Consider the following 12952-nt stretch of genomic DNA (forward strand, 5'->3'; position numbering starts at 1 on the left):
ATACATTCTGACACATTCTAAGATCAGGAATGAAAGATGTCTGAAAGCTGAAATCATATTCCCCATTTTCTTCTCTTTCCCTAGGACCTTCCAAACCCCTCTTTCTCGTGTTAAGGCCATCAGATCCCAGAAAAGTAGAAGCCAGTGGGGAAGTAGGGGCTGTGGGAATAAGGAGTTGAAAGGCTCACTCTAAGTTGACTTGCGGGCAGTGGAGCCTGGATTGAGACAGCACTGGACTGGGTGTCAACAGACCGTGGTGACCTCAGGGACAATCCCTTCCCCCTTCGGGGCTGTGGTTTCCTCATCTGTAACGTGAGATGGATGAACTAGATCACTTTGAGGATCACAGCCAGACCTAAATTTCTCTGCAACTGCCTGGGTCCACATTTCCCAAACGCTTCCCACATCTTGGAGGCATCACTGATGCTCCCCTCTCCTTCCCCTCCTACATCCAATCTGTCAACAAGTGCTGTCAGTTCTAGTTTCAGAGTAGAGCACTCATCTGTCTCCATGACCATCATCATTTCCATCATTATGATCTCCCCCAAGCATCTGTAAGAACCTGTTGCTTGGCCCTCTGCTTCCACTCTTGACTATTCTCTGCTTGCTTTCACTTTCCTCATAGCTCCCTAGAGTGGTAATATAGCATGTAAATCAGTCCTCCCCTTGATTAAAACTCTCCAGTGTCTTCCCATCATATTCAGAGCAAAGCTTTCAATCTATACTCTTGGCCACATGTCCCTGCATGCTGTGGCCTCTGCCTACTTCTCTAATATTGCATTAAACCCCTGTTTTTCTTCTTTCACAACAAGACAGACACACTAGTTACTCCACCCATCCTTGAAAGCACTAAGCCCTTTTCCACCCAAGGGCCTTGGCACACAGCTATTATGTCTCCCATTTCTGTACAAGTCTAGCTCCTTGCTTATCTGCTCCTCAGAGAAACTTTGTCAGAACACCCTGAGTCCCCTTTAATTCCACTTCCCTTATTGCTACAGCTGTTTCATTTTGTTTATCGTGCCTCACAATTTATACATTTACAGTTGTATGTTTAATGTCTTACACCCCTGTACTTGCCAGCTCCTTGAAGCAAAGATTCCCACCCCCTCGTGCTCCATCATGAGTATATCTTCATAGCCTGGGCACCGAGCACCATGTGCTGCACTTGACAGGTGATTATCTGCTGAATAAATGAATGGCATTGGCCACAAATGGGAGGAAAGCTACAGAAAGGAAAGCTGGGAGAACTGAAGATAAATTTTGCCTGGGACAATTTTTGTCCTTCCTTTAATACATCCCTTCTCAAAATGTTCCTGCCTATGGAAATCTAAAATATCTATTAAAAATAGGTCTTTGGGCACGAGAAATAGGCATACAAATGTAATTCATAGATGACATTTTTATCTCACCATCAACGTAATGAAAAAAAGTTGTAGTTTGTGATCACAGATCAACTGAATTTTAACTTTGAATGTTAAAATAGGTTTCTCATACAAACATTTTAAAGGGAGGAGGGAAGAAGCTTTTAAAGCAAACCAGTAGTGTTTCCTGGCGTACATCACTGAAGGTGCTAAGTCGAGATTATCTTACCTACTCATGGTGCTGGTGTAGAAAACATCGACCTTACGCACTGGGGCCAGTGCTGCTGGTTGACTCCCCAGTGTCCATTCTACCTGAGAGGCTAGAAAACCTAAATTCTTGCCTCCCCGCTTCCCTTGCTGCTAGCAGTGATCAGGGGCCACTGTTCTCACTAATGAGAAAGGAGCAGACTTCCGCCACTGTGGGGTGGGGAGTATTCTGCTAAGTTTTCGTTTTCCTGATGCAAAGAGACAGAACTAGCTGCAACACTTCTCCCTCTTCTGGCTGCTCGAACACGGTCACCACATCTGGGAGCCGCCATCCTGTGCCCATGAGAAAAGGCCACGTCCACCTGGGGGAACCACGGGACAGCAGACCCAGATTTCACTGAACCATGAGCCACGGTCTGCCCACTTTCCTTATCGTGTAAGAAGGAGAACTCTCTGATCATGCTACTGTGGTCAGATTATTGTGTTACTTGCAGACAACCATGTTTGACCACATTTTGTTGACCTCTGTTTAATAGACATTAATATAAACTTCGAAGAGAGTAGAAAAAGATAAAGCTACTTGCATATGCATGCAAATACATGCAGTTCCGATGGAACTTAGCCCCCCAAATTCTCAATTAGTGAAGATTAACGATAAATTTTGTTAGGAAATTGCAAGAACAATTAATTGAAGCTCATTTAAAAGACTGTTTGCATAGAAAAATCCCCTTAAAAGTACCTCCTGCAGTGACCCTAGTGTGTCTAACACAGTGCTGTGCACATCAGACACTCATGAAACTTGTTGACTTCATCAGAAAATATGTAAACAACAACAGAAGTAATGTAAACACACTTCTGTTGGTGTTTGCAGTTGTCTGCGCGGTCCTGGCTCTCATCACTGTCTTAGCATTCCTGTGTTTTAGTCTGGCCCTAGTGAGATGAAGGGTGTGCCTTTTCTCTTTAGCATATATCCCCAAGAAACATCGTGATGCATATTCTGACTCTTAAGGGGGTTCCTGCAGGACCCTGAGCTCTGGGCTTGGCTGGGGTAGGCCTGATAAACAAGAGTCCAACTCAAGTGAATAACACTCCTTATTCTGACAGGTTGACTCCTCCCTATGCCTGTCAGACCTTTAAATCCAAAACAACAAATCCTTCCTCCCAGTTCCCAGGAGGGAGGGCCCTCAGGAATCTGGACATTGCTGGTCTCAGGGGTGAACTGCTGCTCTGCTTTGTCCATGGACTTCCCCAGGAGAGAGAAGTCCAGTGACTTGTAAATCAGTGTGAGCAGTGGCACCCTTTCTTCTAGTGAAGTTTAGCAGAAGTCCGATATCAAAAATTGATAAAATAATTAAAAATAGCATCTATTTTATTCTTTCCTATATGCTGGCTGATACTGCATTATGAGTTCTTTATATGTCAATCTCTTTTAAACCTCACAATGATATCTGAGGTTGTTTCCCATTTTACCAGTGAAATACAGATGCATAAGGCAGAGTTGTTTTATAAAAATGGGGAGGAAGGAGGCTGGATACTTTCCTGTTCGGTCTCATCTTCACCTCAGCGTGAGTTCCTGAGATACCCTGGTGCAACCCACAGAAGTCCCAGGAACACAGTTTGAAACTCCTTCTGTAGCCAGAAGTCACAAAGTCACATGCTCCCAGGGGCCAGCTGAGTCACAGAGGAATGAAGGTGGTCCGCTGAGGGCTGTGCTGAAAAGTGGGGAGTATTGGCATCAGCACAAGGGGGCAGCTGTCACTCAGTTGTGGACAACCACTGCCAAACTTCGGATCAAATAAGAACATGCCTGGCAGAGAGTCAGCTCGTGGGCCGCTGACTTGAGACTGCAGGGGGAATGGTGGGGAGTGAAAACACACCCTGTGGCCAGACCGCAAGGGTGCCATTGGGAGGCAAGATGTCCACTCTTGAAGGACATAACAGAGAAAAATCAAGCCCACGGGCCTTTTAAGATGCATGTGTGTTTTGATGGCCCACCACACTGACTAGTGAAGAATGATCTCTTCCCACTGTTTGTCCGCTGGCCTGACTTATTTTTAGCAAGCCCTTCCCCTGCTTGGTTTTATCTACTCTTCGCCATGTGTTTGCCAGGAGTGGCCAAGCGTCTAGTCTCACACCTCCTCTCCCACGCAACCCCCCGACTGTCTTCTTATTTAAAGAAAAACAAGATTATCATGGTGAACGATGAGACATTTTAAATTATACAGCAGGCAAAAATGAGCCCTGAGGGAAGATTTTGTTCCATTGCCACTTAGGAACATTGGTCCTCATTGACATCCAAATGCAAAGCAGATGGGTGGTCAGGATGCCTCCAGCACATGTCTGTGAGGCCTTCCTTGGTATTCATGCACTCATGCCCCCGGAAAGTGAGAGTGTGTGCAGATCTATCCGTGGCAGCCAAATTCTAAGCCTTGCGTCCCTGCGTGCTTTACAAGCTTGGTAAGCTACAAGGGACCGCCTACTGATGAAACAGTGCATAGACATTAAGCAACTAAAAGGAAACACAGTCAGCACTTATTTATCAGGTCAGTTGGAGGGGATTTGTGCTATGAAAATTCCAGAATACAGCTGAAAGAACATTACACGCAGACAGAAAGGGGGTCCTCAAATGTGGGACTTGGTATAGGTCAGTGGCTTTCAAATTTCTCTTTTCCCCCCTCCTTTCTACTTTTCCTTCCCCTTTCCTTTCCTTCTTACCTTCAGAATCCATTTCTCAAAAGAAATTGTATTCACAAGTCCAATATGTAAAACAGGAAAAAATGGAGCTACCCATGTCCCATGTCGGGGCTGAAACCTCACTGACTTGGTCACCCCAGGACTTGCAATATGACATCGGAGTCACTTCCAAGAAACTTCATTTTTGAACCACAGGAAACAAATTTATACCACCATGGGAACTCAACTATTTCCAAGTTCTTACTCAGAACCAAGAAAAGAAGAACTCTTTATCCATTAAAGATGGAGAAACTGAGATCTACAAGGGTCAGGTGACTTGCCTAGAGCCACCCAGAGTGCTAGAGCCAGAGCGAGAACACACTTATAATTCAGTGCTCCTTCAACCACTCAGAGGTGGTACAGGATGGTGGCTGAATTTCAACCCACCTGGCTACAAGCTATGGAGCCCTGGAAAGATATTCTACATTTCTGTGGCTCCTCATTTGTAAAACGAGACGTAACGTGAGTCCCACTTTGTACTTCTGCAAAGATTCGATGAGATAAGGCACACAGAGGACCCAAAACTTGCTTAGCATATGGTAGGTGCTCAATAAATGCTAGTGGTACCTGTAAGATCCCACCTCCTTTCTCCATGCCTTTCAGCTACAGGACATTAGAGTCGTGACTATGCCTGTTCATCTTGACAGAGCACATCACCCAGACACAGGATATGTCCAGATAATCCACAGCATGCAATGGACAGTTAACAGTAAAGTGTAGTTGAAAAACTGCATCCAATAAAAATCTGGAGATAATCCCCATCCTTGAGCTTTCCACTCTTTGTTTTTTCCAAGAGAAAATACAGCATTGAGCAAAGGAATTGAGTAGAGCTGACTGACCTGGGAGAAATGTCGCATCCTTGCTGCATGAAGGCTCCCAGGGAGAACCACAGGCTGTTGAATATCCCAAACTCATTGGACTGGTCACTGGTTGTCTGGTCCCGCCCTTCCTCAAACTCTTCACTGTGCCATTCATAGGGGCTGAAGCGGCTGACCAGGAAAAGGACGACACTTACTCCAATGTAGGCAAAGACGATGCACATCCAAATCTCATAAGCCAGGGGATCCAGGAAGGAGAAGACCCCTGGCTTGGACTTCTGTGGCTTTTTGATCATAATGGAGATCCCCAGACTCATAAATGGCTTGGAGAAGTCTATCACCTCTTCCCGGACCAAGGTGATAGTTAAAGGAGCCACAGCCACATCTGCTCTCTGCAAAAAAAAAAAAAAGGAAGAGAAGAAAAAAATGCTTTTGAGCTCAGCAGCTCTCTTCTCTTGTTTTTCTCTTCGCTATGCATATTCTTTTGTATCTTAAAGGATGTGAGAGTTGTAAAGCTCCTTAGAAGTCCAACCTGTCCAACTCGCTATAAAATGTTTATGATAAATGGATGACCAGCTCAGTATCTTATGGGAGGGATTATCCCGTTGTTTGACAGTTTTAATCATTAGAGGTGTCTTCCTCACCTTACTGGAAGAGCTGTTGTAACATCTGTTCTTTTTTTTTGCCTGCCTAGCAGCAGCCATACCTCCTTGCTCTGGAAGAAGAACTACTTCTGTCCCACTCTCAGTCCTCCTGGTTCAAATGAGGCCCATCACCCTGGTTACAGGGTGAAGCACATCACCCAGGTCTGGCCATTGATGGACTCCACTCCCCTGGCCAGAACAATTCCTTCAAGGATGGCATAGGACTCGAGACTCTTTAATGAGCAGTGGCCCTGAGAGTCAGAGTGAGAGGTGCAGAAGCTATCCATGATGAAATAATTTGGGCCACCCTAAATTCAGGGCTTACCCTCAACTGCCTAGAGACATGTGTCAACAGGCTCTTGTTTGTCCCCGGGAGCATGAACCAACCCTTCTGTTTGCCTAAGTCAGTTTGAGTTGAGTTTATTTTGTCTACAACCAAGACAGCCTTGGCTAACAAGGTAGTGAAGGCAAGTTTAACTCAATAAACATTTATTGGGTACTTGTTATGTGCAAGCCCTAGGCTGGATGGTACACTGTGGTCTCTACAGTCAGGGAATTACAAACTAGTGGGAGAGATTGGTATACACACACACACACACACACACAAACACACAACTTTTCCAATCTACAGGGTATGCTTGATACGTGCTATTTAGAGATACAAAATGCTGCAGGAGATCAGGAAGGAATTAATACTGGCTGGGGAGATCAGGGACCATGTCATCCAAAGGGTGACATGTAAGTTTGGCATTGAAGCGGGGGTAGGATTTTGACAGGTTGCTCCAGCACAGAACACACTCCCAGAGGAGGGACTCACATGACTCAAGGCCTGGCAGAGAGAAAGTGAAGCAGTATCACAGATATATGTATATATTTTTGCAGGGAGACCACTAAGAAGTGCACAAATAATTTCGTTTTTAAAAGTCATGTAGATAAACATATAATAGTTGCAAGGAATGTTCATCTTTGGGCATCCATCATGTGGAATCACCAGCCTCGCTCTTCTGTCTTTCCTACCTCTACCTCACGGCAGAAGCGTGGCATCTATGCTATAAAAATCCACTGCTCTGCTGGCCTGAGATCAATAGGTCCTGGAAATCGAACATGACTCCGTGAACAGATGTCATAATGTTCATTTCTGAAATGAGAGACAGGTCTGTGCAAGTCCGTCCGAGGTAGATGGCTTTGTCTTACAGTGCTGCATCACAGCCCAGATGTGAGGCTGGGACAGATGCTGTGCAGACCCGGGCCCCGCCCAACTGCCGGCTGGTGTTGCTTTGGAGAGATTTCCTCTGGTTACTCCCGATGGCTGGGATTTTTTGAGAAGGTGTTTTAAGTGGAATAGAAAGCTTGGCTTCAGAATGACTTGTTTCTCACTTACAGAAAGAAACTTTCCATAAAGCACTGTGGGATCAAGTGTGTATTTCATAGTAATTCTATTTTTTTTCCTAACACCCACTGCATAAATCTTGATACTTTTTACAAACACTTACAAGCCATTGCCAAGGAGGAGATATCTACCCTTTTCTCTGTAACCTAACATAGGTAGAAGAGAAATGGGAGGAGAAAAGTAATGGAAATGACTTAGAGGCAGTGACCACAGGTTACCCAGAAATTGGGTGGATGCTGCCCAGCTTTGAAAGTCGTAAAGGGAATTGAATGGACTTGTTTTATGCCTCCTGATGTGAGTTAATAAAAGGGACTGTGGACTGGAAAAAAAAAATCACAAAACCACATCATCATAGTGCTTGGTTCATTTTAGCAGTTCCAAGATTTATCCCATGGAACGTTATTTTTGGAAGGATGTTCATAAGTATGACATGAAAATTAACATGATTTTAAGCAGGCTACTTTGAGGCAGGACTTCTCAGAATCTTTTAAAGAAAATTATGTGCTGAGAATTTCCAAGAGGGGTAGGTATGCATAGTGTTTCCAAAATTATTTGGCCATGGATCCCTGACCATAGGCGTAGGATGCCCACCAGTGGGAGATGCTAAGTTCAGTGGACCTCACTTTGCAGGTAAGAAACTCAGGTCCAGAGAGAGAAGGTGGTTTGTACAAAGCAGGAGAGTGGTAGCTTGTTCGATGTTGACTGAGGGGTCCCAGGAGTAGATTTTCAGCGCCCGAGGAAGTTCCCGGATTGCTGCAGGATCAGTCAAGGGCAACTCTAATCAGGGAAAGTAGACCTGGATGCTTTGCTTTGTGACTCACTGTCCTTGTGGCCTCAAGTGAGATAGCTGTCCTCTTGGATATCAATTTCTTTTTTTTTTTAAGGCATAATACTTTTTGCTTATCTATTTGACAGGAGTGTTTTGTGAGAGTCAAAAGAATTCAAATACGTGAGAGGACCGTGAACTGTGGGCATTTCACAGGTGCTCAAAGTTATTTTCTTAAACTGACATCTTATGACAGTGGCTCCCAAACTTGAGCACGTAGCGTATCAGAAGCACCTTGGGGGCTTTCTAAACCACAGACAGTAGAGTTTCCAGATCAGTGGGTCTGGGGAGGCCTGGGGATTCACATTTCTAATAAGTTCCCAGGTGATGATGATGCTGCAAGTCCAGGCATCCCACTTGGAGAACCACTGCCCTAGGAGATCCTGAAAGAAAAATATGTCTAGAAACAATTTTGGGAAAGCAGTGATCAGTTTTGATACAGGGGGTAAAAGCAAAGAGGGAAGAAAACTATCAAGGATGGAAATGCACTCTGAGCCAGGCACTGTGTGGGGAAATAATCCTCACCCCAGCCCTGGGATGAAGGATTCATGTTCCCTGTTTTTGCAAGGGTGACCCTGGGAGGAATTCAATGGCTTATAGGAGCCATGCAGTCAGTAAGCTGGCAGTGTTGAAATTCAAATCCAGCTGTCCGCCTCCAAAGTTCACTCTCTTTCTGATTCACTGAGACAAAGGGCAGGCCAGAAAGTCAGTGTAATTCGGATACAAAGCCATACCCATGCAAGGAACAGAAACTTCATCTGCAGGGTCCAGCATCTGAGAATGCAGACACTGTTGTTCTCACTGCTAGTTAATACGAGCCTTACAGTCCAGTGCTCGGATGTGGTGTCCCAGCCTGCAGTGTGAGAGCCAGGGCCACATGTTCCAACTCTGCTGCATGTCCTTTGCCAACCTGCCTAGTCTCTCTGGGCTTCAGTGTCCTCATCTATAATATGTGGAAAATGATCATATCCACCTTCTGGGGTTGTTATGAAAATAAGAGCAAGGGGGAGGGAAAAGCAGATGAGAGAGACCCTGATTGACTTCGCTGATTTAAAAGGCACAGAAAGGAGAAATCTGGAGGCTTCCAAGTGAAATTTTTTCTGAACTTGCTGGTCATTTGTGGCTGAGAGATGCTTCCCCAGATCCCTCTGTTCTTCCTCAGGGGAGCAGAGAAGGAAAGCCAAACCAAAAATCAAGAGAAGGCATCCATTTGGGCCCATCATGGAGTCTTCAGAATACAGTTTTTACTGGGCAGAGGGATAGGCCTGGGGGAGGGGAGGGGCTGGAGGAGGGCTGGCAGCTGAGGCATTCAGAGGCAATTCTGGTTTGTCACTGATGCGTCAGGGACCCATGACTGATAGCTGGCTGCTGAGGGGCTTGCCCCCGGGATAATCATACCATTGTTCTGCCCATATCACAGGCCTTTTACTAAGGGAACTGTATTACATGGAGTGAAGGTGAAGATGAATGCTGGTGGAGGTGAAAAGTTCAGAGCAGTTGCCATGGGTATGACCTTAAGAGCTTGGTGGAGGTTCCCATGGAAACCAGCCTCCAGATGCAGCGTTAACCATCCAGATCTCTATCTTGCATCAGTGAAACTTCCCAACACCAGAGGCAGTCAAAGGAGGATAAAGCATAGAAGAACGTCCCCCTTCTCAGGGGGGATGATCTTCCCAGGTCACCTCAAAAGCCACCTTCCTAGAAAAGACTTTCTTTATTCTATCTCTTTCTTCTTTGAATTCCCTTGTGCGGCTCTCATGACCATCATGACATTATTGCCTTGGTCTGAGAATGAGATTTTAAAAGCCCCTAAATGGTTGCTTCATCCTGACCAGAACTCAGTATCAACTTGGTATATGCTTCAGCTCGGAGACCCAGCCTGGAGTCTTCAGTTTCTGTGAGTGAAGCTATGGTGGTCCCTTTCCTGCACGGGACAGCAGCATTCTTCTTCCATTGCCTTTTGTTGCTCCCCTACTCAAGTACCTTCATGCTCTTTCAGTGCAATCAATCCACACTCTTTCCCTTGTCATTTTTTAACTCAAACGTATCCCTGACTACCCAACCCAAGCCCTCTACAGATATTATCAGTGTTTTCTCAGTCTCCTTTCGCACCTTACTTACTTCCATCACCATTCCACAGTTAATACTTGAAAAATTCTTGGGCTGGCTTTCTCTCTATTTGAATATGGCCACTTTTCAAATTCCACATCCTTCTTGAGGGCTAGACAAACTCATGTTAGCCTTTTTCCTGAACCTTGATTCTCTGCTATCTTACCATTTTCTTTCATTGTCTTTCCTACCCCGTTAAATATTAAGATCCTTGGAGATAAGGATCAAACTTTTACTTCTCAGTGGTTCCTTCAATACTTAAAACAGTTCAGGGCATTCAGTGTGTTCTCCAAAATGCTTCAGTTTATTGAAGATTTTATAGCAATTGTGCATGGTCTTATTTCAAGTGTGGTAAATGGAGTAGACCTCTCCCTAACACACAGACAGCCATTACACAAGGCAGGGTAAGCCATCAAAGAACAGGGAAAGCAAGAACAATTAATAAGGGGAGTCCATACTATTGTGGGGAGAAAGAAATGACACCCTGGGAAGCGCAGTGTTTGATACAGGTTCGGAGGGAGAGGCAGGATTTTAGAGGTGCAGAATGGAAGGGGGAACTCTACAGAACAGGGTGGCTTGGGGTGGTCTGACTGAAATGGGAAGTGCAGGAGAGGGCAAGTGACTAGACAGCTTGGCTGTATCCGGGATGCGTCGAACACCAGGGAGGAAATTTATATTGAGAGAGCCATAAGCGACTGAGCAGGGAAGTGACAACTCAGCAGCCTGCCTTGGGGAAAACTGATCTTCAAGCTTAACTGTCACCTGTGTTGGATGATGATCAGCCGAAGTCACAGACTGAGCTGAGTTTGTCTGAAGGAACTTGAACAAAAATATGTCTTAAAGCTTTGGATTTTTGACTCATCTTTTCAGAAGCAACAGTACTGCAGGATGGGGTCCAGTAGGCATCTAGGGGCAGGGACAGCCAGCTACCACATGATTTCCCATCAAACCCTCTGCCACTAACTCCAGTTCCCCACCAACTTACTCCATAGACCAGCTCTCCCACCATGCCATTCCAAGCCTTTGTGTCCGGGTCGCGGGCTCCATATTTTCCATCGCTGACGATCTCCAGACGGTAGGAGTAGCCCACGTGCTTGGCAATCTCTGCCGCCAGCTCCACACAGTAGCCCTCGTAGCGGTCATTGCCTTCAAACTGGTTGGCATTCTTCTTGAGCATCACATAAGGATCTTCCTGGTGGAGAAATGGGAGATGCAGAATGTGGGTTTGGGTTCAACTCACAGGGAGGGAAGTCTTTGGCATGGCAAAGGAGGAGGTCTCCAGCATCGGTTAACTGGGAGACATTTCTCTGGCTCCTAAGTCGACTTCCTGCCTTTCTGTAGTCCTCATTACAAAACGTCTTGGGTTAAGGAAGCAAACTCTTAAAATAAGAATGTTTCATTGAGATGTGCTCAGCTTTTCAAATTATATTCCAGGAGCTCTTGTAATTTTTGGAGGTACCTCTGGCTTTGCTATGTTAGGGAAACAGACCTTAAACTGGCTCCAGGTTTCCCATGATCAGTCACTTAAAATCATTGCAGCTTTATGTATATCGACTTTAGGTGCTGGACTTTAGCAGACTTTCTTCGAAATGGCTTATACTGAGGATGGATAGAGTTAGAACAACCACAATTTAGTTTCACCTTTTTGTTTTATGTATGGGGAAACAATGGCTCAAAGGAGGGTATGCGACTTGTCTCAGGGCACAGAGTGACATCATGGCAGAACCAGAGAGCAAAAGTTCCTCTGACTTCCAGGGCACTCCTTTTTCTACTCCCTCTTTCTACCTACCACACAGTTTTGGCAAGAATAACCAGCTCTCACTCCCGGGGAAAACCTTTGTGTTGGTCTAACTCACATCCCAGATAACCTCCACGAAGGACTGAGTACTCACTAGGATTGTAGTGACGATGTACGTTCTATTCTGGACACTTGAATTATCACCCCCGGCTTGAGCATCCGTGGCTGCTGGGACGAACTTATCGTCCTCATTCCAGTATCCAATCTGTGAATGAGAGGAAGACGGGGATGGAAGGTGAGCCGGACTCCTCAGGAATGGCCCACTCTGGGCCTCCCAGCCAACACCAGACAGGGAGTCGAGGAGCTGAGCATCACACCAGCAATACTGGACATGCTGGGCTCTGAAGGTTTGGTGCATGACAACAGCAAGAGGCAAGATGCCCTCCTGGTCCTTCCAGCCCCACCCCCATGAAAACCCTCACGAGGAGGCACTAAGCCTGAAAACTGCCCCTTCTGAGGGGTGAGGGTTTAACTGTTTAGGCACCTAAACTGTTTTGGACGATGCAAGTCAAGCCCGGCCAGGAAGATTTAACTTCTTGAAGTTGTTCCCAAGGCCAAACTTGTCTTTCCCTGATGCCTGTTAACCTGTCTTTTCCTGAGCTCATTCTGAACTGTTGTTGGAGCTTTATGATTTAAACCTTACATTCCTTTTGCTTTCTTTTTAGGTTAACTGTATTTTTCCAGCTAGATTTAACTTCCTAGGTGATGGTTATTTTATCCTTTATTTATTTCTCTTATTTCCTATTTTTAATCTATTATAATACTGAGCATATGGCCGTGCCTGAAAATACTGACTATGTTATTTTTTTAAAAAAGTGAGTAGATTATTTGTCCTGACTCATTTTTCCAAGGTCTTTCAGCGCATATTTATCGGATCCCTATTGTGTGTAAAGCTCTGAGCTAAAACATTCGTGGTGTTGTGTGGCAGGGCTGAGAGTGATATAAAGAAGTCTTAAGAGACAGTCCTTGCTCTGAGGGTCCCTCCAGTCTGCTTGGGGAGACATGACACACACACGCATGTCATCCCCTACGTGATGAGGGGACCTAAGCAGCTCAGAGAAGCGGA

The 12952-nt window shown here is 45.4% G+C and overlaps 1 protein-coding gene across 5 annotated transcripts in view; it reads right to left on the minus strand.

Annotated features, from left to right (window-relative positions):
* Positions 1-12952, minus strand: part of GRIA1 (glutamate ionotropic receptor AMPA type subunit 1) — a 292805-nt gene that overhangs the window by 83498 nt on the left and 196355 nt on the right. For all 5 annotated transcript variants that reach the window (XM_072954181.1, XM_072954176.1, XM_072954183.1 and 2 more), the window contains 3 exons: positions 11981-12091; positions 11074-11280; positions 5141-5511 (listed from right to left, as the gene is read on the minus strand). In XM_072954181.1, coding sequence (XP_072810282.1) covers positions 5141-5511; positions 11074-11280; positions 11981-12091 — 689 coding nt within the window. The remainder of the gene's footprint in view (positions 1-5140; positions 5512-11073; positions 11281-11980; positions 12092-12952) is intronic.

The sequence above is a fragment of the Vicugna pacos genome, chromosome 3 (assembly GCF_048564905.1).
Source record: "Vicugna pacos chromosome 3, VicPac4, whole genome shotgun sequence".
Taxonomy (NCBI): domain Eukaryota; kingdom Metazoa; phylum Chordata; class Mammalia; order Artiodactyla; family Camelidae; genus Vicugna; species Vicugna pacos.